Source organism: Tinamus guttatus, unplaced genomic scaffold (genome assembly GCF_059628265.1).
Source record: "Tinamus guttatus ecotype Peru unplaced genomic scaffold, ASM5962826v1 Tinamus_guttatus_pri_ptg000090l, whole genome shotgun sequence".
NCBI classification, from domain to species: domain Eukaryota; kingdom Metazoa; phylum Chordata; class Aves; order Tinamiformes; family Tinamidae; genus Tinamus; species Tinamus guttatus.
The window spans coordinates 2356479-2381862 of NW_028288624.1; the positions used below are offsets into that span (position 1 = coordinate 2356479).

General features: G+C 42.8%; 1 protein-coding gene across 1 annotated transcript in view; it reads left to right on the top strand.

The window, feature by feature from the left end:
• MACROD2 (mono-ADP ribosylhydrolase 2) overlaps positions 1-17154 on the top strand; it is a 751315-nt gene extending 734161 nt beyond the window's left edge. Inside the window, exons 17-19 of the mRNA XM_088520560.1 lie at positions 6632-6715; positions 11550-11617; positions 16618-17154. Coding sequence (XP_088376686.1) covers positions 6632-6715; positions 11550-11614 — 149 coding nt within the window. The 3' untranslated portion in view covers positions 11615-11617; positions 16618-17154. The remainder of the gene's footprint in view (positions 1-6631; positions 6716-11549; positions 11618-16617) is intronic.
• The last annotated feature ends 8230 nt before the right edge of the window (positions 17155-25384 follow it).

The window sequence follows — 25384 nt, forward strand, 5'->3', positions numbered from 1 at the left end:
TGGTCCAACTTTGTGTGCCTCTCATTCTTGAGAGCATTCTCTTCTATATTAATTTCTAAAATTCAGGTTGGGGATCCTTGGATAAATAACAGGAAAGAATCTTAATTTCTGCACACAGTATTTTGTTAGTGCCTTTCAGGGTATACTTAAGCCCTCCTTATTCACCCTTCTGATGCAGTTCCCTGCTACTTGGGAGCTCATTCTTCATAAACTCATCAATAGTCTTGCAAAGGAATTGAAGGGGATATTTTCCAGGGCTCCTCTTTGACTCAGCACAAATCTCGCCCAGGAGCAGAGCCACTTGGGCAAAGGCTGTTTTCGCCCTGTCCCCACCACATGCTTTTCTACCCAGTCATCCTTCTCACTCCAACTGGCCATGGGTACTCCAAAAAGGTTGGGGGGTTGTCCAAAAGCTTTTGGAGGAGGCTCTGCTATCGTTTAGCTCATAGACAAGTTGCTGCTATCTGTGTGTCCCCCCGAGCCACTCACTTTCTCTCTCCCCCATTTTCTTCCTTAAAATTCCTCTTTGTTAGTAATTATTTGACATAATTATTGTTCCCATTTATGCCCAGCGTGTCCCTCGTTCTTGTGCAGCTGCTCCAGGCTGCTGTGCTGTGATCTGTTCGCGCTCCTTTGTGACAGGAACGGACGACTTCTTCACCATTTCTGAAATAAAAGCCACGTGGTGTGCTGACACATCTGGCCTTCTCCTGAGAACCGGGACCTCTTGGCTTTCCAAGTACACTGGTGTGCTGCCACTGCGGCAAGATTGTTTGAAATGCCCAGGAAATGCAGCGAATGCAAGATCGAAATGGAATAGGGACATGGTACATGCTGATGGAAAATCTCACTGCTATTAAATTGTTCGCGATGGAGAGGAAATAAAGGTCTATTAGAGCTGCAGATTAAAGATCAGGTCCTCACTGCAGCTTTGTGGTCAGAGGGGAATTAAACCTGCCACACAAGGACAGCTGGAGACAGACAGTATGCATAGCAATGAGCATGGTGGGTGTGCAGAAAAAAAATGTATTGTGATGGGAAGGGATATATAGGTATCATTCTGGCAGCCTGGGATTGTTCAGCAGCCTTGACACCATGGCCAAGGAGCTAGAGAAATGTTTCTGAGCGCCCAGCATATGTTGTCACCGATGAAAACAGCCCTAGGAGACTTGGAGGTTTCCTCTGCCTTACAAAAAAGGAGCTTTCAGAGCTGTAGTTTCTCACACCTACACAGGTTCTTAGGATCAGGAATGGATCGATGATTGAGGATTAGGAATCCTCATCTAGGGATGAGGAAGGGAATCAAATAATTTATAAATTTCATAAGTGGTTAGAAAGGGCAAGGAACATGTCAGAATGAGAAAGAAAGGTAAATAATCAAGGCATTTCCAGTGACCTCTATGTATTCTGGAAAAACGCACTTTTCATAATACCTCTGAGACTACTGTCTATGTGCCTCATTTATAGGCAGGGAAATAGAGCACAAGTGCCGCGAAAGCCATTCAAGGCCAGTAATCTATGAGTTTGAATATACCAGGGAGCATTTTAGTTAACAGCGAGCAATTTAAGGATGCAATAAAAGCGTCTGGGCGCTCCATTTCAGCTCTTCCCTGCTGGACGGATATTTCTCTCTCTGACGGCAAGTTTCACATAAAGAACGTGTGGAAAACAGCAGTGCGGCCTCTTAGGTAGCAAAGACTTTGTCGAAATAAAAATTCAAAAAAGGACTTAAGTTAAAACACTCTACCCTTGTGCTCATCAGGGGCCTGCTGTGGGCAGGTTTATCCTGTTGCTACACAGAGGCAGAGGGTACAAAGAGCTCCTGATGGGCATTAGTGATTTTAGAGATGCCCAATCTGTATGGGTCTTAGGGACCATATTGCTGAGAGTGGATCATCGGTGCACTCTCAGCCATACCTTCCTTCAGGGGAAAAGGAGGAATAATGAGCTTTACTAAGAGCATCTTTATTAAAGGTCAGGAAGCGCGTAGGGATAAGCGGATCCTAGACACTCTTGAAGCACATCAGAAAACAACTGCTGTGCAGCTTGAGCTGGGGACAGGGGCGACTGGCCGTACTACTGTGTCCTTATGTGCAGAGCCAGCATCCTCATACCTTGCACAAGCTGCTCCGGGGTGGGGAAGCAGATTGCCCCAAGGGAGGGCACACAGAGGCTGCAACATTGGTCCTGACAGCCCAGCCTGGCTCTTGGAAATAGTGCTCCAGGAAATACTGCTCCAAGAAATATTGCTCAGCTCCTTCAGGAGATCAGCAAAGCTAGTGTTCCAGCCAGCAAAGCCTCCAAAATCTGCATCCTTTGCTTGTCTTTTCGTCTCCGCAGTGCCGAATTGTCCTTTTTTTTTTTTTTTTTTTGATGAAGATAAAATATTCCTCATCTAACAGATGGAGATGTTTGTTGTTAATGAAGCCACACTGAATAGCCAGAGGAACCTTATGGCAACTCTGTTCCTGCAGCCTCCGCAGGGTGTTCCTTGACCTGCGAGTTGGGCAGCAGTATCCAGGGGTAATACTGACCGCGGATATTCACATTACTAAGTAAAGATGGGCCACAATTGCGGAGTCCTAGAGAATCAGGAGGAGCTGGGTGGTTTAAATGTGAGTAGCCATAGAAGAAGAAAGTATAAGTCTTTTCTGTGGGAGACTTTGTGCTGGTTAAAAGGGTCACTCCTTGCAGGCAGGGGTATTGAGCTGAGCCCTTGTATCATGGACAGCTTCAGTTCCTAAGTGAAACAGCACTATTAAAATGCAATAGTAAACAAAGTGCCTGAAGGTTTGACAGTAGCATTAGCAAACAACTACTGCGAAATGACTGGGAAAAAAAAAAAAAAAAGACAGCTCTGACTATCTGCAGAACCAGAAAAATGGAAGTGGTTTTGACAGATAATATAGTGCAGATCTGGGTCAGGAGAGCTCTGTCTTTCATTTGTTGCTGCTAATGACAAATTGCACCTTCAGATTTGAATCAGAGAATTTTGTATTTTTAACAAGCTCCTGTCTCCCGGTATCTCCCAATTAGGAGAAGGATATTTACAGTTAAACACAAGAGAATACATTTTATTTAATGGGTATGGATTAGAAGAAAATGGATCATTCAGAATAAGTGCAATATAGTTTTCACATTACATCATCACAGAGGTGAATTTTCAAGTATAAAAAAGTTAGTAAGAACAGAAGTGAATGCCATACAGATAATTCATGAGTAATGAACTTTCCCAATTGCAACTTGTCCATAGACAGGATATTGTTTTGTCAGAATTCCTGTGGTGTTACCAAAATTCTGGTGGACTGTAGTATTATATGAATGTAGTAAATAATAATTACTACCTTTTTGTTTCCCATCAATCTCCCAGACCCCTTGGTGGTCAGTGCAGATATAAAGACCGCGTAAGAAGGACAAAACCTAATATAGATGCAAACCTTGTATAAAGTATTATGTATTAATTTATCAAGAGTGTGGAAAACAGCTAGATGCTTGGCCTGTGTACTTGGGCACTCTCAAAACTGATGCCACCAAGGTGTAGCACAGCTTCATTTTAATGTCATGAATTGCATGTGAACATGGAAACCTGTTTCTACAAAGGAACAGTTGTGTATGAACTGCAACCATGTGGAGCTATGGGCAGCTTACAACTGTAAGGGAGAAATAGATGAAATAACGGTGTGGAGGTTTCCATCTTCCTAGCAAATATTTGTCTTATGTATTTAAAAATGCTGGGAGCCAGCCTTCCCTGAAAGCAACTGGCTTTGCTTGTTGTATAAGCAGCCTACCAAAGGGTTACAGTAATCAACTCTGGCAGTGGTGCAATTGGAAATGGTAATTGAAATTGAAAGTGGTGTCTCTTAGGCCCCCTGCCTTTCAGTAGCTCTCATCTCCTGCTCTGAGGCCTGAAATATGTCTCATGTTTGTGCTCTAACCTCCAGTAATTGCAGCAAGGAGCTGAGGAGCTGCCAAGGTGAATTGGATGTCATGGTGGTTCTTGCTCTGATCAGGAGCTGCTCTTTAGGGGCAGTGGGGTCATTTTAGGGCTGCACACAGTTTTACAGTGCAGCAAGTAAGGCCCTTTTTGGATCATCCTTCTTCCACATGCTTCTCTGCATAGGCTCCTGCCTCACACCCATAGTGATAGCGAGGAGCAAGGTGAAGATTTATATCAACAGAGCTTCAAAGCTTGTCTGGAAACCAGCTGATCCAATGTACAGATTTTCTGCAAAGGTTTGCAGCGGTTAAAGTAGCTTCTTCTTTTCTCCCCAAACATAGCTTCTCATGATCATTTTATGGCTGATCCTATCCAACCATCAACATAGGCCATAGCAATCCCAGGATAGTCAAAGTCCATTCCCAGTGGAGATGGGGAATCAGCTATTCAGACTTGGAAAGAAGACAGCAATGCAGAACATGCATTACCCTTCTCCTGACAGTGTTAAACCCTTTGAAAAGTGATTTTGCATATTTGTTGCTGCTCTTTCCAGCCTCTCTCCAGGGCTACTCCAGGGTCACCTCAATCGATCCCCAAGCTGTAAACTGCCAACTTTTGGTGCTGAAGGCCCTCAGCTCCTTCTGTGTTCATCCATGCAGCAGAAGCCTCAGTTAGCACAAGCACACACGCACATGCATGCACACATGATCCAAATATCTTGCCTTTTAGTAAGCTGTGTCTTCCCCTAGCCCAGTGCCCATGAGCCCTTTGCACCTGCCTGCTGCACAAGAGCATTTCTGGAGTGGAGTGTGGTGAAGCCAGGAGCGCTGGGACATCTTGGATAGGACCTGGGAACTTCGCACAGGCATCTTTAGGAGCTGACAATAGCACAGCAACTAGGCTGCTAAAGAAACTGGGAGCCAAGACATAACCTGCCGTATCATGACTACTTTATCTGGTTAAGAGACTGTGGCTTAGAGGAGGTGAAGTCAGAGTCACAGGCATCAGCTGCCAGCCTGAACGCTCTGGTGCTTAACAAGACTCCCAAATACACGCAGACATCTGGGGCATTTTGGTGGGAAACGTTTTCACTGCAGGCTATGCTCATTGCAGGAAGGTTGCTTTTTTTTTCCCCTTTTTGTCCAAAGACTTTGTTTTCCATACAGCCATTTCCCCAAGCTAATCAAAATGCAGTACAATCCCAATGAGATAATTCAGTGTATCTTCCCTGATTAATCAGTGCTTTGATAGTCATCCGAATTTCATATTGATTATGCTAGAAGAAAGCAGGCCAGGATTTTGGGCATATATTCCCAGTCTTGTGCCTGACAAGTTCCTGGCATGTGCAGATGTTGTCACAAGGGAGGGATGGAGGTTTTCTCCTGTGCATGTATGTAAGATTTAAACCAGCAAGGAGGAGTTCATGTGGTCAATATGGTCTTTTGTTGAAGGATGCTGCAATGGTCAGCAACACCTCCATCGCTACTGTCTTATTGCATCGCTATATTGTCTTATTGCACCGCTCCTCTCCCCAGCTTGAGAGAAATGGCAGTAATTGAGGTATTTGTGTTTGTTTCTGCATTTGCTGACTACTTGTTCTGGCATTTCTATGCTTAGTAACAGCATAGTGCAGCAAAAGTTGCCTCTAAGACTAACATTGCCAACAGAGCAAGCACAGAGGAGACTGAAATCTGTATTACAGTACATTAGGTTGCAGATAAAATTAGAAAGAAAACTGGCAGGAAACTGCAATGTAGATACTTATTTATGGACAAAATAAAAGTAGTGTATAATATAATGTACATAGAAGTCCATGAGAAAAAAAAATAGCTGTCCACCGAAAGGAGAAAGAGGTGTTTAAGTGATCTAGAATGTTACATCTATCTCTGTTGCAGAAGTGATAAATGATTTCAGCTTAAAAGTAAGCCATTTTGAGGTGTTTCAATCCTTGCTGTATTTTGCTGTCTCATAATAACAACTGAAATGTCTAGATTGCTTAGCAACCAATAGCTTAGCATCGCATAATTCAGCTATAGTTGCAAGAGCTTTTAGACTTGCCACAAAAGTAGAAGCACCAGGATGGATATTAAACTAAAAATTGGTCTTTCCACACCCTAAATGGTAGAATGTTAGGAGATCTCTGTATGAAACAGCAAAAAACATTTTATTTCCATTTCAGCTATTGCTAGGAGATTGGATCTGAGTTTCCAGATAACCCTGAGGCAGAAGAGAGAAAAATGTGGAGTTGCAATAATAAAATGCATCTCTCAATTCAAATCGGAGTTTGTGTCTGAACTACCAAGAATGTTTGCTTTTATTCTGCTAGCTACAGAAAATTTGTAAGTGTGATTAGGTTCCCATTGTATATTCCGTTTTACGAGCAGACACGGTTCTTCAAAAAAGATGAAAAAGAGAGTGTTGGGGAGGCAGCAACACACACTTATGATGTGGTTTAAATAATCCCAGTTGCAAAAGAGTGCAGAACAGTACAAATATTCAAGCAATTATTTTCAAACTGTGTTCCCCCCTCTGTATCTTCTGTCATTTTCTCTAAATGGCTGCTGCTAATCAGCAGCATAAAAGTAAGAGCATACCGCAGAAGAGGGAGAAAAAAAAGGCAGAGTCTGGGAATTATGTATAATCAGGTGCTTTAAGTGTTGATTTTTTTTTTCTTTCCTTTGGCTTGTTTTACAGGAGAAATGCAAGAGAAAGAAACTTCTCCAGAGCCTATGAAAGTTGACATTTCTTCTGAAGCAGCAGATGTTTCAAATAATGATGGTATGTTGCTCAATGCTTTAGTTGTCTGAAGCATAGCATACCTCCCTAGGACTTGTTTATACAGTTCCAAAAAAATGAGCCATGTATTCGTAATCTCTTCAGTTCTGTCTTCTAAGAGTTTATGTCATCTCTACTGTCACCTGCTAGAGCCTTACAAATTTTTGTAAAGGAATATTTCAGGTTTCCTACTGGCCTATCAAGATTCAATGGAGCATGTTTCCCATAAATTTGATCCATAAGTTGTCCTTAAAAATTTAGCAGAGGTACCTTCTCAGTGCCATGCCATTGCTTTTCTCTCTGACTCAGCTGATGTATTCTCTTGGTATGTTCAGATCTAGGTGCTTGGCAAAGTCCAGGGAAGGATTGAGTACTAGGTCCCTACTGCAGGTCTGTAGTCCTTAAGCAATTCATACGCTAAAAAAAAAAAAAAAAAAGAAAGACCTCTGGGCTCATACTGCACGTAAGGAAGCATGAATCAGTGTTCTTCGATTTTTTTCGTTTTGGTTTTAGAGGCAAACCCTTTACAACTCTTCTAGACTGGCCTTACAGGTTAATAAAACTAAGAGGCTGTCTCAGCTGTCGCTTGATAGGTCCTCTTTATTTTATACTTCAAGAGGCAGTGTCTTTGGAATTCAGCTTCCAGTCCCAATTTTGTTTTACTTTATCACAGAATGATTCCCATCTGTAGTGAAGACCGGTTTTGATCCATCCTTTAAGATGTTATGTATGTACTTAACACAAATTCAAGGCATAACTTACTGTATCTCAAAGATGAAACAGTTGTTTTCTTTTTTTTTTATTAACTGCACAAAGAATCTGACATTGATTTCCTTTCTGTGGTGTCTATGGAATCCACAACATTTGATTCAAGTCGCTGATTTTGATATTGGACTAGAAGGAAGTTTTTGCAAGAAGAGAAAAAGGAACTTCCATAATGGATTTTCTTTTAAAATATTAGAGGCTGTGCTAGGAAATGTGCAGAATAAAGCCAAAAGAGCCTTTGCTTCTCATCCCCTTAACAAGTCAACACCAAAACTCACAGTGACATTAAAATATTTCCATTTCTGATCCTTGGAATGGTCTGGAGTACTTCATGAGAACAAATCAAAATTTTTAAAAGAATGATTTTTAGGGATTTTCCACTGGAAAGAGAAGTAATCACAGGGCCACTCTAATGTGTGCCGTAGCACAGCACAGCTGCTTCACCTGACAGATAACTTCTGCAAGGATGATCTTAATAGGTTTCTTTTTTCAGTTGTTGCTTTTCTTCTTTTACATTTAACTCATCTTGTAACTTTGCTTTCTGTGAACTTTCTAAGCTGTACAGGACAGGAATAGAGCATCTACTAAGGATGCAGAAATGTGCTTTGATATTAAGAAAAGTCTTCATTTCTTCCCATTTTATGTTGTTTTTGGAATTGTAGTACAGATTGCTTTTTATGTGATCATGTATCACATGTTAAAAAATAAAAACACAGAGAGGATGGAAAACCTCATGCTTTGTTTTCACTTAAGGGTTAAGCTTCACTGGAAAAGAAACGGAAAATTTCTACATGTACTGGGTACTAGCTGGTATTAAAAAAAAAAACATAAAAAGGTTCCCTGTGACAGTAATTTTTATGCAAATTGCTTATTTTCATCTCTGGTCCCCTTCCTCTTCCCCAGGAGAGCTCATCGCTTCACAGCTGAAAGCACAAGACTATATCCATCGATACCTCTTGGCAGCCAGGCTCTTGTTTTGTAATTTCATGTACCATGTCACAGAGAAAAGTGCTTTTTAAAAGCAGTCGGTTTAGACAGATGAGGTAGATCTCAATATTGGTTCATCTAGTGGGCAGGTCTGTTATAGTGATATATTTCAGAAATTACTATTATTTGAAAGCTGGGCATAATACTCCCTCAGAAAAGCTGTCAGAGGGTGTGCGGGTAAGCCTGACTAGGTAGGTATATTTATATATTTATGTATATATATATATGTTGATGTACAGGTGGCTGTTGGCAATCAGAGAAAAGATCCCTGGCTCCAATGTAGCTTGTACCCGGGGCAACTGTGCTGATTTGTATTCCTAATGTATATGAAAGACACTTGCAGTGATAGGTTTCCTAGAGAATGTCTCTGCTGGTATATATATAGATTTTTTTATCTCACCAAAGCTTCAAGGATTACGAGGGTAGATGTTAGTTTCCAGCTGGTATTAGGCGGATCAGACTGTTCACTCCTTTAATAATACGGTTACTCACTCGCTCCTTTCATTTCAAGTTTTGGAAAGCAGCATCTTGACTTGTTGACACAATAGGAAGAAAGAGAAAGATGAAGAGATCTCAAAGGAAGTGTCAAACCCAAAACTTCAGATTGCTTCATAAGCCAGTACAGGTTGATGAATGTGATGGTGGTAACCTGACCTTCACGTGATTTACAGAGGCAATATAAAAGCCAGATCTGAAACAGCTAATGCCATCCTGTATTTTATATTGTTGATGTAATATCCAACAAGTAGCCACCAAATAAAATGATGCATGTATCCCAGCACAGGACAGGAAGTTTGATTCAAAATAGACACGTTTTTTTTTTCTGAGTAATCTGGAGTTATAGTTACATGTGCTATAGCTAAGTTACATAAATGCAAAGTGAAACATTGCTTAGGAAGCAGCCAAAGAAATAGATTATTTTTGCAATATGAGTCTGACTGAGCTCTTATTTAAATCAATACAATAATACTTTCATCCGCCAGCCAGGTCTGCAGCATAATATCCTTTGAGGGAAGAATGCTCTCTCTCACACAGACAACCCTAAACTCAGTTTCCATTCTCCCATTTACCTGTCTTTTTCACTTAGTTCATGAGCTGTAATTCCTGGCTACCTGACCTTTAAGAGGCTCCCTTGCTGCTGAACCACATGGCCCAGTTGAGCAGGAATAGCAGTGCTTTGACCAAAGTGTGGTGGGTTATTTCAGCACCAGACAGCTCCTTTTTGGATTCGCTTGCTTTTGAGTGGAAATCTTTCTCAGGTCATACTTTCCCCCAGACAGAGAGGGAAGGTGCCCTTGCACTGCTGTGCTCCTTTACCAGCTAGATATAGAGGTTATGAGGGTGCTCTCGCAATGACACCCATTGTTGGGATTCACCAGCAATCTGCAGAAAACCCTCCTTCACTTATGAGATCCTCGTGTCCATATCAGCACCAATGCCAAGCAAGTGGGCTGCTTGCAACCATTAGATGGGAAAAGGGGAGAGGAGGTCGACTTCTTTAGGATGCTACAGAGATGAACCTAGGGTTTCAAATGAAACTTACCCTCTGAAAGCGACCTCTGTAAAATTGAGAGAGAAGCCTCACGGTGCTTTCTGAAAGCTAGGTGAAATGGGCTGACATAATGAGGCTGAGCAAGGCTGCTGTCATCAGGGCGCAGCAGCCTTCCCTCAATGATTTTTTATTAAGCATCCTGTCTTTGCTATGCAAATGCATATAAAGAACGCAACGTAGCTAAATGTATTGTGCATCAGAGCTCCACAATCAGGACGGATACTTTTCTTATTCATTGCATGCATCCAGGAAGTCATTACAGTATCTGTTCTGCATATGTATGATGAATAATTTACAAAAAAATCATCGAAATCCTAACAGGTGCATTGACGTGGTATTGACTCAGAGATCATACTGCCTGGCTCAAAGTAGGACAGTTACTGATTTTGTTTTTGTTCCCCCTCATCTTCCCTTAATTTCTAAATATTTCATTTGAATTGGAGTTTTTTACATGTCACTTACAGTATGGGTCAAATGACCCATATTTTGCAGTTGATAATGCAATATAAAGCATGGTCTTTTAAAACAAAGTGTTAATATAAATGGCCTTATTAAAATTCATTCCAGAACAAATACTAATACTAAAAATACTTCTCATGAAGATTTGTATTCAGTCTAAATAGAACTGATCCCACATGCCATAGTTCATATGACATTTTTGCAGAAGTTATATTGAAATGAATTTAATCCTTACATTTAAATTATTTGTTTTCAGTAACTTTAAATGAATAAAGCAAGTTTGTTTTCATAAATTAAAAGTGCACTAGTAAGTACCAGACTATTTCCCCTGAGTCCTCCTGCAGGCTGCAGTTTGCAGCTGACGGATGTCCTGAGGCAGCATCTCTGAAGTTAGACCACATTCAGACCACAGCTCAGTCCAGGCTCCCACCTGGAACCGGATCAAAAGCCTGAGGATTTTACAGTCAAGGCTTTTGCTGTGTCAGCCAAAGACTCAGTGCACGGAATCCATTTTTGATGTCATGAAGGAAGGTGAAGAGATCTGCAGACTTGGTTAGCATGGCTGATACAAAAAGAAATGAAGGCTTTGGGAAAAGCCTTGCTGTCAGATGCTAAGAAATGCTTGTGCAGTCCTCTAACCGGTGACACTCCAGTAGGAATGCTCAAAAGTCAAGACCATTTAGTCCAGTGAAACTCTATATCACCCCTTGGAGGTGCCTGTGTCTATGGTCTACAAGAACAGAGGAGTGCAATTATCCTCCTCAGATAGGTATCTTGGGTAGGTACCAAAGTTGGACTGGATGAATTTGGGCCCAAAAGAAGCTCTAGATGTAGAGGTCAACACTTCTGGTGTTGCTGAAGCATTCACCCATGCAGAACAGTTCGTCGAGGTTTCCTTCTAACTGTGGGCAATGATGGCAAGCCTAAGAGACACTTTTGCAGATTTATGGCATCAAAATCTTAATGCAATAATTGCAACCTGTCCCCTTTGGATTAGAAGTGGTTATTACTCAATGTGATAAATTTAACATGTATTATGGATAAAAATTGACAATTGCCTTGTTTTATTTTCAGCTGAAATGAGTAGTCAGGTTGAAAGTATAAGCATCCCTACAGAAACAGAGCCGAAAGTTAACTAATAGGTAAGACACGGTTATTTCCTATTTTATAGCAAGCATTTTCCTTCCCACTTCCATTTGAAAATTAGATTTTGAAATGACCATAATTAAAGTTAGACACTACAAAAAGCAAGAAAAAAAAAAAGAGTGACAGAACACAAAGAAAAAGAATTTAACTAATGCAACATATTACAGAAAAAAGATACAGTAGACTTGGTTTATCAAGTAAACATTGTAGTAGTTTTCTGCAGCTGTAACAGATTTAGACACTGCATGGCCTTAGATCATCAGCAAGCAAGACAGCACCAAGATAAGCAATGCAAGAGTAACTGAGTGAACAGTTCTTGGCATTGCTTAGGAAAATGACAAGCAATTTGTATTGGTTGGAACCAAGTTCAGTTCTGGGCAATTTGTATTCTGGAACAACAGGTTCATGTCAGGAGGGGTTTATTGCCTTTGGCTCTGAAATGTCTAACGTCACTCCTAGCTGCAGAGCACAGCAAAGCGAATCCAGGGAGCTGCATTTTAGAGCCTTGCTGCTTTACACACTGTGTGGTGATGCTGTTGCAGGAGTGCACAACAGACAAATTGTTCATATACTTAAACAGCCTCACCCCTAGCTAAAAATTAATTTTCTAGGAAGACAAGAAGTCCAAGGCCCGCCCTCAATTACAGAAAGCAGCTGTGGTTCCTACCTCAGCAGTGCAGTTTTAAACATTAACACACAACATTCCCTCTGTGGAGGGTTATTATAAGATGCCAATATCATATACAGCAAGATGTGTTATTTATGCCCGTAATGGGATTTCCTGTAGCTCAAGACCAAATATAGAAGCTTCAAAACAGTGGCAGCTGTATCACAGAGATTTAAAATACAAGGGCTTATTACTGAGCATAACCCTTCGTCCTTATCAGCGTATTGACAATATGCTGGCGTGCTGCTGGGAGGAGAAATACGACCGATGGGGGCCCTGTTAAAAAGTATTGAAGCAAAACTAGTGGGGACCCTTATAATTAATATATTGCTTCCATAATTCTTCCTGTTTGCATCCCCTTTCCTAGCTTTTGGTTTTGTGCTCTGCTGAAGGAAGGAAGGAAAAGAAACTGATAACAGTCTGTGTGCTAAAAATAAATTGAAAGGTTAATACCCTTGGTTTAAAAAAAATGGTTTAAAAATGTATCTGACAGTTATTACTGTTTTCACATGATCTGAAGGAAGCCTGTATTTTGGACTTGGAAATTACTGCCTGCAAATGTTTTGGGTGGGAGTCCTTTTTGCTTTATGAAGGTGAAGTTCAGGAGAATAACACCGCTACAATTAGCAGTTAATTAACAAATCTCTTCAGTTCCACTTCGAGGCTATCATGGCACTACTGGGAAATGAAGGGGCCTGAGCCAGAGGCCCATCATGAGTTTCCCAGCATTTTAATGGCATATACTGGGATTAGAAGCAAAAACTGAGTTCTTCTCACTTGAGAAGAGCACTCTACTTGAGTCCTTCTGACCCTGTTGCCACTGCTATAATTGCACGGAGTTGGTCCACGAAGAAGGATTGATCAGCTTTTCAAAGCACAGGGTCCTCTGCGGCCAAGGAGACCCCCTTTGCTTACCACGCTTAGCATTTTCATGTAGTATTTCAAAAAAAAAAAAAAGTTGCAAAGCCTAGCAGCAAGGCACCTGATGGAGTTGGAGAGACTCAGGCACAGATGTAAAAAAAGCTGTGGCTTTGCATCCCTGATTTCCGCAGCCACACTTGCTTGTGGCACTGCAACCAGGGTTTTTGAAGCATGCCCAGAAGCCATTTCCCGTGGGGAGAAGATCCAGTGATATTTGTGGCTGGAGAAGGACTGGGCTGCCATGCAGGCCTGCAAATTGCTGCTCATGGAGTTTATTCTTGTCTTTTTTCCCCTTGGAAGGAGCGCTGCAGGAGACGAGGTGGTGACGACGGCTCAGCGGCAGGCACCGACGTCGTACGGCATCACTGCGCCTCTGCGGCAGGAAAGCGCCTGCGTGGGGCTGTCCTGCAGGCTGGGAGGGGAGGGAGCTGCGGGAAACGCCTCCTCGCTTTCATTTCTCGTTGTTCACCATGGCATTTTTCTTCTATAAACCTATTGGAAAGAAACATTACTTCCCGGTTCTGGCAATGTTTTGCAACCATCCCTGCAATTATAACAGTTTCTTCTGAACCATGCGTCCTTGTGTTGTATTAGGTCTCTCTCCGCTTGTGTCAACGGCCCGCGGAGCCCCTAGCATCCTTACTGCTTTCCCAAGTTACGGTCCTATCTGCAGGCAACCTGCAGGAGTGAGTTTATCCTCCCCCCTTTTTTTTTTCTTTTTATTTATTTTTTATTTTATATTTTTCATTGTTTTTTCCCTAAAGCTGTTCCCTAGGATATAAGTGGAGATTTGCTGTGGGAACACAAGCCACCACAAAGGATTATGATCTGCACACACCAGCTCCCAGCGGCTCTCCCTCCACTAGGGATTTGCAAGGAAGGCAGCTCCCAACTCTCTGAACCATCTCCTGCCCATGTCCAGGCATCCAGGGCAGGCAGCAGAGCCCAGAGCATCCACAGCCTCGGATTTTCCAAAGCCCTGGCCTCTCCATGGTGCCTGGCAGATATGGACACAAATCACACATGTGGCCTTGGACGGTTGGTGCCCCCTGTCAGTCTGCCCTGTCCCCAAACCCATGCTATAGGTGTGTCCTTAAAGTAGTAATAGGCAGCAGCGCTTTCCCCGGCCCCACAAGTGGAGGAGGGCAACAGGCATCCTGCATCAAGATCCCCTGGAATACGGCTTCTCGCTGTAACTGCTTCATGCTGCACCTCATGTGACCCTCACTCCATTTCCTAATGCGTATGCATGATTTTTTTTTTTTTACCAATTAGGAAGAAAAAAAGAATAATAGTTACTTCAGTAAGAATGTCTCACCATACGTCAACTGTTCTGCCAGCAAATGCTGTGCTGAGGTTTTTTTTGGGAATACACAAAGAGGTCTTTCATTCCTACACTGTGCTGGACACAAGCTCCATGGAAATGCATGAGTGCAAGAGCAGGCAAGCTGTGTGCAGCCAGCAATGTGCTGCAAAATCTTAGATTTTTACTGTGCTACTGGTAATAACCTGACCATTTTAAACAAAGAATTTGTAGGTTTCCCCTTACCTCCCCCAAAGATATGCACAAACCCCCAAATAGGTTTTTACTAGCTGACCAGAAAAGAAAACTCAAGGGGAAAGACTGGGATCCATCCTATTGTGATGGCCTTTAATGCACATGCCATTGGCCGTAACATCTGATGATGGCTCTCAGCTGCTGAGTGATTTGAAAGGGTGTCAGGACAAACACAGATTAGAGAAGAAAATACGAAACTCCACCAAATTGCACTGAAAGCTCCCAAGTGAGGCTACCTCGCACTTTGCAGTGTGCAGCTATGGCTCCTTTGCTTGCCAGGGTATTTCCAGGTATTTGGGTGTTTCCAGGTGCCAGCTCCTTTGGCATTTTACCCTACATGGCACTAGCACTGGAGAAGACCCAAGGGAGCTGCGTCAGCATGGATTTCTTTTCAGAGCTTGTTGGGTTCTTAATGCTGAACGGGCTCAGCTTTGGAAGATGGCACAGTATTGACCTATCAGCTCAGCCTGTTTTCAGTTATACATATTGAACTGGGGTGATTGCACATTCACTAGCTCAGACACCTCTTGCTCTGCATTTTGGATGTCCTGTCCCTGCTGAAGCGTCAGTTTTCTCTCCTGCCTTGTTGGTATGGCAGAAAGTGTGTTTTTCTCTGCGATTTTCTTCCTGCTCTTCCTGCACCAACTTGCCAGCTAGTTCCAGCCAGGATGTGCATCAGTATGATGCCCACCTCGCACACTGGTGTATGTTTTCTATATGCAGAGATTCTGATTCAATCAACCTATTTTCCCTTGGAAAGAGGAAGAGTGGCAAAAAATATCTCAGGAGGAAGTGGAATAAATGCAAGAGGGGGTCTCTCATGTTAATCCTGCTTTTGTGTGTTCCCTGGGAAAAGACAAGGATGGACGGGCTGCCCTTATCCAGCAAGGAGAGGGAACCGCCTCCCACAGTGCAGGGAATGCACCTGGCAAATGGGTTGCTCCCATGGAGGCAAACCTGGAGGCCCCTGTCCTCAGCTGGTGTGAGTTGACCTCAGCAAAGCCATGTCAATTTATCCAACCCAGTGTCCAGACCTTTCCGCATTGAATTCTGCAGCTGCCACGTGCAATGCTAAGTGAGTTTGTCTAAGGCAGCCAAGTGCCCTATGTCCCTCAAACAGTCGCAAGCCCTAATTTTGGCAGGGGAGACAAGGCAAGAGCCACCCGGATGCTGGCTAAGGTGGCGTAATGAGACAATGAGACAGAGGATGCTGAAGCCCCTTGTGAAGGCTCGCTGATACAAAAAACAACTGCAGAGATGCTTCGCGTCAGACATTCTCCTTATAACTCCTGTCAGTAATTTCATTGCCATTTTCATTTAACTTTGGTGTTTGAACAGGCTTTGAAACCATGAAGCATTTGCCTGAGGATGCAGCAGCAGAGGGTGCAGCCACAATAGAAGTGTAAAGGGAGAAAATGCATGAGTTGATTAAATCCTTATGGTACAATATCCAGATATGTCTGTATTTTTCTTTCTTCGGGTAAGTTTGGGCAGTGTGAATTCTTCGGCTGAGGGTTTTTTTTTTTTAATTTTGGCTGGGCCAGAACCCCCTCTGGCAGTGGCCACTGATTTTGCAGGAGTGGAGGAATGCAGAAATTCAGCTTTACAGAAAAATAAGAATCAAAATTGGAATAACTCCACTGTCTTGTGGATTTGGGTTTAGAATTTGTTCCCAGTAGGCAGCATGAAGAGAACAGAAACCCTTCAGTCCTCCTGTTTGCATACAGAGTATCAAAATGTGCTTTCAATGGTATAACCCCTATTTTTAAAAGTGCTCATCCCTATAATTAGGCACAATAATCTTCCAGCAGGTGACTGCTGTCATGATGGACGTGTTTCCTTTCATACAGAATTTCAAAGGAGAGCTCTGAGACATTGTAATACTGGGTCACATATTCACTGCAGCTAGTTGTAAATCTTTCTATAAAGCACTGAAAAAGCCTTTTTGTGAATTAACACTGTTCTGATTTATGCACTTAATTAAAAAAAATACATTTCTGTATATGCGGTGCATGCCTGCTTTGCTTTTAAAATGACAAACTTAGCAGAGTATGTTGGATCTATTTTCCTGGGAATAGGGGTTTTTACCACATGATTCATCAAGGACTTGCCTTATCCTGACATTTGTGATATAAAGGAAAGTTAATAAAAGCAATTTTCTCAAACAAACAAAAATACATTTTTACTTAAATGCAAATAAATGTAGACTGTTGCTTGCAAAACGGCTTCTAATAGGTGGTATAGTAGCTGTACAGGTTAACACACACCTCTTTTGTTAGTCTGCCACTTACATGCTGAATTTACCTCTGAGTCTGTTATTTTTCCTTTTGTTTGTGCCATACATTGGAAAACTTAAAGAAGTGATGCCTTCATACTACAATGTTTGTTAAAGCAAAATATTAATAAAACTTGTTCTGAGGACAAGGCAGTATTGTGTGTTTTTCCCCCCAGCTTTGCTGATTATACAGGTCTTGTTTTGGAGATTAATAGCAGACATTTCAAACTGGAAATGTAATTGCAAGTGTGAATTGCCTTATTTAAATATATTGTTCACTTGGTAGTTAAGTGCTTTGAGAAATGGGTATCTCCGAGGGGTTCCTGGAAGGCAGTAGTGACAAATAAGGATGCAAACTTTTCAGCTTGAAGAGGAAAAGGTCAATTGGCTGATCCCATAACTAAATCGTCGATGTTACAAAATTCCTGGCAATTCCACCAACACTTTCTACGCTCATTTATTTCAATACAGACTGAATGGATATAACATGTTTCAAAAATCAGAAATGGGGCATTTTTGTCTCCTCACTGCCGAAGTGTAAGTAAGTGTACACATGTGTTCAGGTCCTGTCTTACTCTTGTTATACAAGACCATTAATTGATTTTTTAGAGACATGGCTTTGCATTTTCAAAGCTTTTTGAAAATTAGCTCATTTAATGGTGTCTGAAATATGACCTTTCCAGCCCATAATCATCTAACAACTGAATGGAGGAGGACAGGCAAAGAAAATACTTGACAATGGGAAACACCTAGATTTTTTTTTTTTTTCTGGGTATGAGGCTGAAATTTCCTGCCTTACCATAATAGCAGTGAGCTAACCTAAGAGAGAGCAGCAGCAGTAATAGCTGTAAAACAACATCTCCAGTGGGTTTCAGTTGAACTATCATTGTTTTACTTTCCCTTGTTTGGAAACTTAGCAGTCTAGATGAAGGTGCCTGTTTTCTTCATTTTGTAGTCAGAATTCTCATGGTTGTCCTACAAGAGAATATTTTGCTCTGTGGCTGTTGTGCATTTCTTAAAAAGGCAAAAAAATCATATATCATAGGGGAGCAAATATTGCCCATCCCATCCTTTCTGTGTAGCATAGTGAGCAAATGTTGCCCATCCCATCCTTCCTGCATAGCATAGTGTTGAGAGAAAGACTCTGTTGTTTGGAAGATGAAGAAGGACATATGTTTGAAGCTGCATGGACATGTGCCACCACATATTTAGATATGAACTGGGCAAAAACAGGTGAGTCTGCTAGGATAAGATGAATGCTCAAGTCTACTGTATTACAATTGCAGAGGTTCTAGACAGGTTAGCACATCCCTCAGTCAGACAGTTGGAAAAGCGGGAGATTTGCACATGGGCAAGCAAATTCTGATGACAGTATTATTGCTCAGCCGATCTTTGAGGAAAAAAAGGGGAATTGACACTAACTGTGCCTAGTTACCCCTTTTGCTATTACATGTTAGCATAGTGAGCAGCTTCTAGAAGACTTGTCTTGTATATTTTCTATGTGAAGGCACCCCAAACTGTGCAGGGGCCACCAGCCCCTGTGAAGACTTCATGCACTCTTTAATCAGTGCTGATTTTCCCCCCCCGCAGGAGAACTCTTGGCACAGATGCATGCTTCTGAAAAGGCCTTTATAACCTTTATCCATTTCTTAAGGTGAAAATGGTGCTTTAGGATTTTAATTATCTTTGTATATTTTTTTCCCATTAAATAAAAGTGTCAGGAGACATTTATATACCCTAATTTCTTGTTCCATTAGAATTATTACTAACCCCTTAAGCTAAGTGGCAAATCACCACTAATTCCTTTTGAATTCACTGATAAAACATTAATCATAATGAATTCCTCCAGAAAAAATAAAAAGTCCTAATTAGAGCACAGCTGAGTGACACGGGGGTCTCGGACACCATGGGCACGACCAATGTGATCAAGCAGTGCCAGTTTATTCAGGGTTCCAAGCGTGTTTATAAGCAATGCTTCTGTGAACAGGTGAGCGCTTCTTTACAATGATTGGTTAAGACCCCGCGTCCACATGTCAAACTATACAATCTGATAGGCTAACTAGCAGTGTCCACGCGCCCTTACATTTAACGACCGTCCTCCTCTACTTGTTTGTCTCAACTCTTTTACTCCTTATCTGACTCTTGGCCAAATCCTTATCCCTTAGTCAGCGCTCCTTCTGCCCTTTCGCCTAGATCTGGCTTGCTCACAACATGGCCATTGGCCTCAGAAATCCCGCCGTTGAGCACATACAAAGTCCAGGTTCAGGCTGTCCCTGTGGAGGGTTCTCCATCTGGTGGCAGTTCTGTGGGGGAGGTCCATAGTTCCATAGATTGAGTTTGGGAGCCAATACCATGAGAAGGCAATGTCATGGAGGTGCTTCATGCCACGGTGGGTTCAACAAGCTGCGCCAGTGATGAAAGCTTTGGAGAAAATGGTGGTAGAACATCTTAGGTAAGACTAATGATGAGCACCAGGCTTTGGCAGATTGCAGGTGAAACAGCATTAAGTCAATCTAATGGCTCTCAAGCTATTATTTTTTTACACTTTCTCATGATCTCTTTCTAACACATTCCATCTAGAAACAGCACAGCAATGATGGGACTGTGATCAGGTGGTAGTTTATGTTTTCACTTTAAAGACTATGTACAGTTGCTGTGTTTTTTTAGCAGATTAAATCTGAGCACAGGCTCCCTCTCTTCTCCTTTGAAAAGGAGGTCCTCTGGACACCTACTCATTTCACATGTGCTTCTTGGCACATACTCACTAGCTGGGAATGGAAGGCTAAACTTGACACTTTTTTTTCATTCCCCTCCCCTCAACAAATCCAGAAAATGTATTTTGAAATAAAAAAGGCCGTAGAAGTGAGCAGAGATATCCTGTGGACCAGTAGATATTCCAAGGGCATCCTGACACTAAAATTCTTTCCTCAAGCTTTTGAGTCACATCAGCTTGGCATCAGAGGAGTTTGTTTTGTTATGCTTTATTTCTATTTTATTTCTATTTTATTTCTATTTTATTTTATTTTATTTTATTTTATTTTATTTTATTTTTTTGCAGAGGAAAAGGAAATTGGAGAGGCCAGGTGCTGAACAGAAGGAGATTACTGATTTCTGCCAGCCAAAAAAAAAAAAAAATCTGATGCTGATGGTTTCAGATTTTAAATAGAGGATGCTCCGCATGCATCCCTCCTGGTACATGCAGTACCATGCCTGTGGCTGACTCATGCTTGCTAGAGGTGAATGGTGACACATCACCACAGTAATCAGAAGCTAAGGAAAATCTTCAGTGAGTGCTTTTTGGCAGTTCTCTTAAGCCTGGAGGTACCTGTGGGGGTACCTGGGCATGGATGCACCTGGACAGACCTGGCATGGTACCCCAGTCATCCTGACACCCCCAAACACTCCAGACATATGACTGACACCTCCAACATTTCTTACCTGCCTTGGATGCCTTCTTTCTCCTTACTGCCCCTTTTCTGTGGGCTGCAATCCAACTGCATATGCATGGTGATCTTTTCATCACAACAACAGCTGCACATTCTTTTCCTTTCCCATTTTCTGCTTGCCCATATGTCTCTGCTTTGCAACATCAAAGGTTTTTAGGGTGAGCCTTTGTCCTGAGAGGATTTTTTTCTTCTTTTTTTATTGCAGATGTCTTTGTGCTCTGAAAAAGCATGTGATTGCTAAATCTGCCAAGAAAATCAATCCAAAACACTTAGAGACAGATAAATAAATAAAGAAAGAAGAAGAAGGTTTCTGAACTGTTCAGAAGAGACACCTATACTAGTGAGAGAAATTAATCTTCTCTGAAAACTACCCTTTAAATTAAAATACTAAAACAAGATGAGAGGCTGGAGAAGTATTTGACCACTCATGAATCAGCCTCTCTAATCATGCAAAAAAAAAAAATGTTTTGCAGCAAAATAGTTTTGGTGGGAATGGTCAAGAGCAAGTCATGGCGAGCCTTGCTGGGTTTAGCACTGTGGAGCAATCTGCCTAGAAATTCCAGTGCGCAGTGCTGAGCACACCACACCTTAGACTTATATGTTTTTGCTCTTGCATCTAAAAAACACATTTTGAATGCAAGAAGAGCAAGGGCTCCATTTCTGCAATGTTTCCTCTTTTCACTTTTACAAGATGGAGAAAAGAATCCCCCTTCCTGCAGAACAGGGATGCTCTGTCTGAATACAGGCAGGCCCATATGGCACATAAACAGCCTCTGGGCTGCAGCAGGCTCACTCCCCAGACCCACACATGGCTTGTTCCCTCCCAGAGCAAAGCTCCTCTGACAGGGAGACTCCTTTGCACTCAGATATTTAAAGTGTGCATTTATTGAGACATTATTTATTGAGTTGTATTCATGGTGATTACCTCCTCATGCTGCAGGCACTGGGAGGCCCTGCTGTGCAGTGCTTGGCCTGGGTTCTGTGCAAATAATCACTATTTCTTCTTGGGAGACAGGATTTTAAGCAGGGAACATGAGGTTGTGCAGTAAGACAGCAATTAAAGGCTAAGGCAAAGGTAGGGTTTTTTTTGTTAAAAAAAAAAAAAAAAAAAAAAAAAAGGTCTAAACAGGCAGGTTTTATTAAAATTACCACAGACTGAAATACAACCTTAGCAGTTGCCTTCTTGTGGCTGGAGTCAGACCAGCTGTGCTGGGTTTTGGGCCTGTGAAGCACTGAGTTGTTCTGGATTTTGCAATGGAAAGGTTTGCACCTCTTTCTTCTGCTGCTGCGGAATTCTGGTCTGAAAACTCAAGCTGAGCTTATTTTGAAATCTCAGACATTTTCTGGTAGGAATTTTACTGCAGGACAGAAGCTGCAGTGTTTTAGCAGTGCATGTTTTCAGAAAGTTAGGGTTTTACCAGGGCTTAGAGATTTGCTAAGAATTTGCAGCAATTAGTTATGCAGTTTTGATGAGTCACTGATATGATCTATTAATTATGTCAGCTCTGGGACACCCTGTTACAACAAAAGCAGCTCCACGTTCCGTGATTCTCTAGTACCGCCACAAACTGCAGGCTAGATGAGCTGCCCTTGCAGGAAGGAGATGATATCTCATGAGATCTCCTCTTGGATAAGTGTGATTTCCTACATAATCACCTACCAGAGGGTTCCCAGTCCCTCCTTGCAGTTTTATGCAGAGTTTCAGGCTGTGAAAATATCTGGTCAGCAAATTAGTTTGGGTTTTTTTCTCCCCTGGGTAAAAGGGCTAGCACCTTCAATTAAATGCTATTCTTTCCCTGTTTCTATATCTTAATCTGCTTTTGAACTCCAAAAAGAGTGATCCTGGGTAGCTCACACCTATGTGAGCCTGGTTCCTGCCACCAGGCCTTTGAGCAAAACCCCTTTCTGACCCCAGGTGAATCCAGCTATATTACCAAAAACATTACTCTCCCCACTACAGGCTTCTCGTCCGGTCATGTCAGACCATCAGGAGCTCTTCCCAACCCTTTCCTGCAGAAACAGCGTGGGAGGAAAGCAAATCACACTGCTATATCTCCTCACACTTAGCTTAACTCACGGGCTGAGGAAGCTCCCGTGCAGATTTGAGATGTCAGGATTCAAGGTAGAGCTGCCAGCCAAGCTGCAAGAGAGGAGCAGGGATTGTAGAGGGGGCACAGGGTGCCTGCTTGCTTTCCATGCCACACAGGGATTTTCCAAAGCAGGGGAGCATTCGGTTGTCAAAAATGGACAAGTTTTCATGGTGCCTTGGGCAATTTATCCATTTATCATTGTGCCAGAGGCCTTTTTACCAAAAAACAAGACACATATCCAAAAAAAAAAAAAAAGAAAAAAGAAAGGGACACCAGGTTCTTTACACATAAACAAGTGGCAGGGGGTGCTCAGCTGTTACCTTTTTAGCAACCTCCCCAAAATCTATTCACAGGGCAGTTACACAGCTCAGCAGCAGAAGGTGGCACCTGAAAGTGGTGCCTGCCCTCAGCTGGAAACAAGCAACATCTCTGGCAGCTCTGTGCTGCAAGGAAGGAGAGGAGAGCCACGTACCCAGCATCATGGTGCTGAGCACTGTGCGGGGGCTGATGAGCTCAGGAAGCTCCTGTGGGAAGGTTGACAGGCCACTGAGGCAGGAGCGGAGAAGCTTAGGCAAGGAGTTGTGCCAAAACAACTCAATCAGCAGACTCCCCATAGAATCATAGAATCAAAGAATGCTTAAGGTTGGAAGGGACCTCTAGAGGTCATCTAGTCCAACCCCCCTGCACACGCAGGGTCACCTAAAGCAGTGGCACAGGACTGCATCCAAGCGGGTTTTGAAGATCTCCAGAGAAGGAGACTCCACAACCTCTCTGGGCTCCCCATGGTCAAAGAGAGGGATTTGTGGGATGCCAAGACGCATCATGCAGCCTTACACACTTCCTGCCTTGCCAGGCGAGAACACATGTGGTATAGCTACAGTGGCTGGCCTCCATGATGAAGTCCTTGCAAATAGTCCCAACTAGTCCTTGCAATTAGCACCCAGCACATTCTGCACCAGGCAGCCATGGCAACATGTTCTCTGTGCACCCGCTCCTATTTCAGTGGGTCCATACATGAAACTAGCACTGTGACAAGTGACTTGAGTGCATCGTGTTAACTGCTGGGACACTCGGGGGAGGTATAAAGCCATGAGTGTGGTGTGTTTTGGCTGAATAAAGCCAAAAGGCAGTTTTCCTGATTTACATTTTCTGGAAATGAGATCCGTGCCTACCACCTCATGGTTAAGTTGATTTGCACTATTATCTAAACACAGCAAACAAAGTTTAAAAAATCTTAAGAGAGAACGAGACGCATTTGTTCAGAAGTTGTTTTTGTTTTTAGTCAAATCTCTTGCCAAGTGGAGAAGATAAAAGTAGAATATCTTAAAAAGAAAGAAAGAAAGAAAGAAAGAAAGAAAGAAAGAAAGAAAGAAAGAAAGAAAGAAAGAAAGAAAGAAAGAAAGAAAGAAAGAAAGAAAGAAAGAAAGAAAGAAAGAAAGAAAGAAAGAAAGAAAGAAAGAAAGAAAGAAAGAAAGAAAGAAAGAAAGAAAGAAAGAAAGAAAGAAAGAAAGAAAGAAAGAAAGAAAGAAAGGAAAAGTCTTCTATCCCCATTTACCCTGTACAGCAAAATCTGCGATCATGGAGGACAAGAAGGTGCTCAAGAGTAGTCAGCATGGATTCACCAAGGGGAAATCATGCTTGACTAACCTGATAGCCTTCTATGATGGAATGACCAGCTGGATAGATGAGGGGAGAGCGGTGGATGTCGTCTATCTGGACTTCACCAAGGCTTTTGACACCGTCCCTCACAATATCCTCCTGGGCAAGATCCAGAAGTGTGGGCTAGTGTGTGGATAGTGAGGTGGATTGGGAATTGACTGCCTGGCAGAGCTCAGAGGGCAGTGATCAGCAGTGCAGAGTCTAGTTGGAGGCCTGTAGCTAGTGGTGTCCCCCAGGGGTCAGTCCTCAGTCCAGTCCTGTTCAATTTATTCATCAATGACCTGGATGAAGGCACAGAGTGCTCCCTCAGCAAGTTTGCTGATGATACGAAACAGGGAGGAGTAGCCGATATCCCAGAGGGCTGCGCTGCCATCCAGAAGGACCTGGACAGACTGGACAACTGGGCAGTGAAAAACCTCATGAAATTCAACAAGGCCAAGTGCAAGGTCCTGCACCTGGGGAGGAATAACCCCAGACACCAGTACAGGCTGGGGACCGACCTTCTGGAGAGCAGCTCTGCAGAGAAAGACCTGGGTGTGATGGTGGAGGACAAGTTGGCCATGAGGCAGCAGTGTGCTCTTGTGGCCAAGAAGACCAATGGGATCCTGGGCTGCATTAAGAAGAGCGTCTCCAGCAGGTCGAGGGAGGTGATCCTGTCCCTCTACTCAGCCCTGGTGAGGCCGCATCTGGAGTACTGTGTCCTCCACAGTACAAGAGAGATGTGGAGCTGCTGGAGAGAGTCCAGTGCAGGGCTACAAGGATGATCAGAATTCTGGAACATCTGTCCTATGAGGAGAGACTGAGGGAGCTGGGCCTGTTCAGCCTGGAGAAGAGAAGGCTGAGAGGGGATCTAATCAGCGTCTATAAGCACCCCAAGAGGGCAGTGAGGAGGATGGTGCTGGCCTCTTTTCAGTGGTGGCCACCTACAGAACTAAAGAAAATGGCCAGAAACTGAAGCATCAAAAGTTCCACAGGAACTTTAGGAAGGAAGGAAAAATTTCTTAACAATGAGGGTGACGGAGCACTGGAACAGGCTGCCCAGAGAGGTTGTGGAGTCTCCTTCTCCGGGGATCTTCAAAACCTGCTTGGATGCAGTCCTGTACCACGTGCTTTAGGTGAACCTGCGTGTGCAAGGGGATGTTGGACT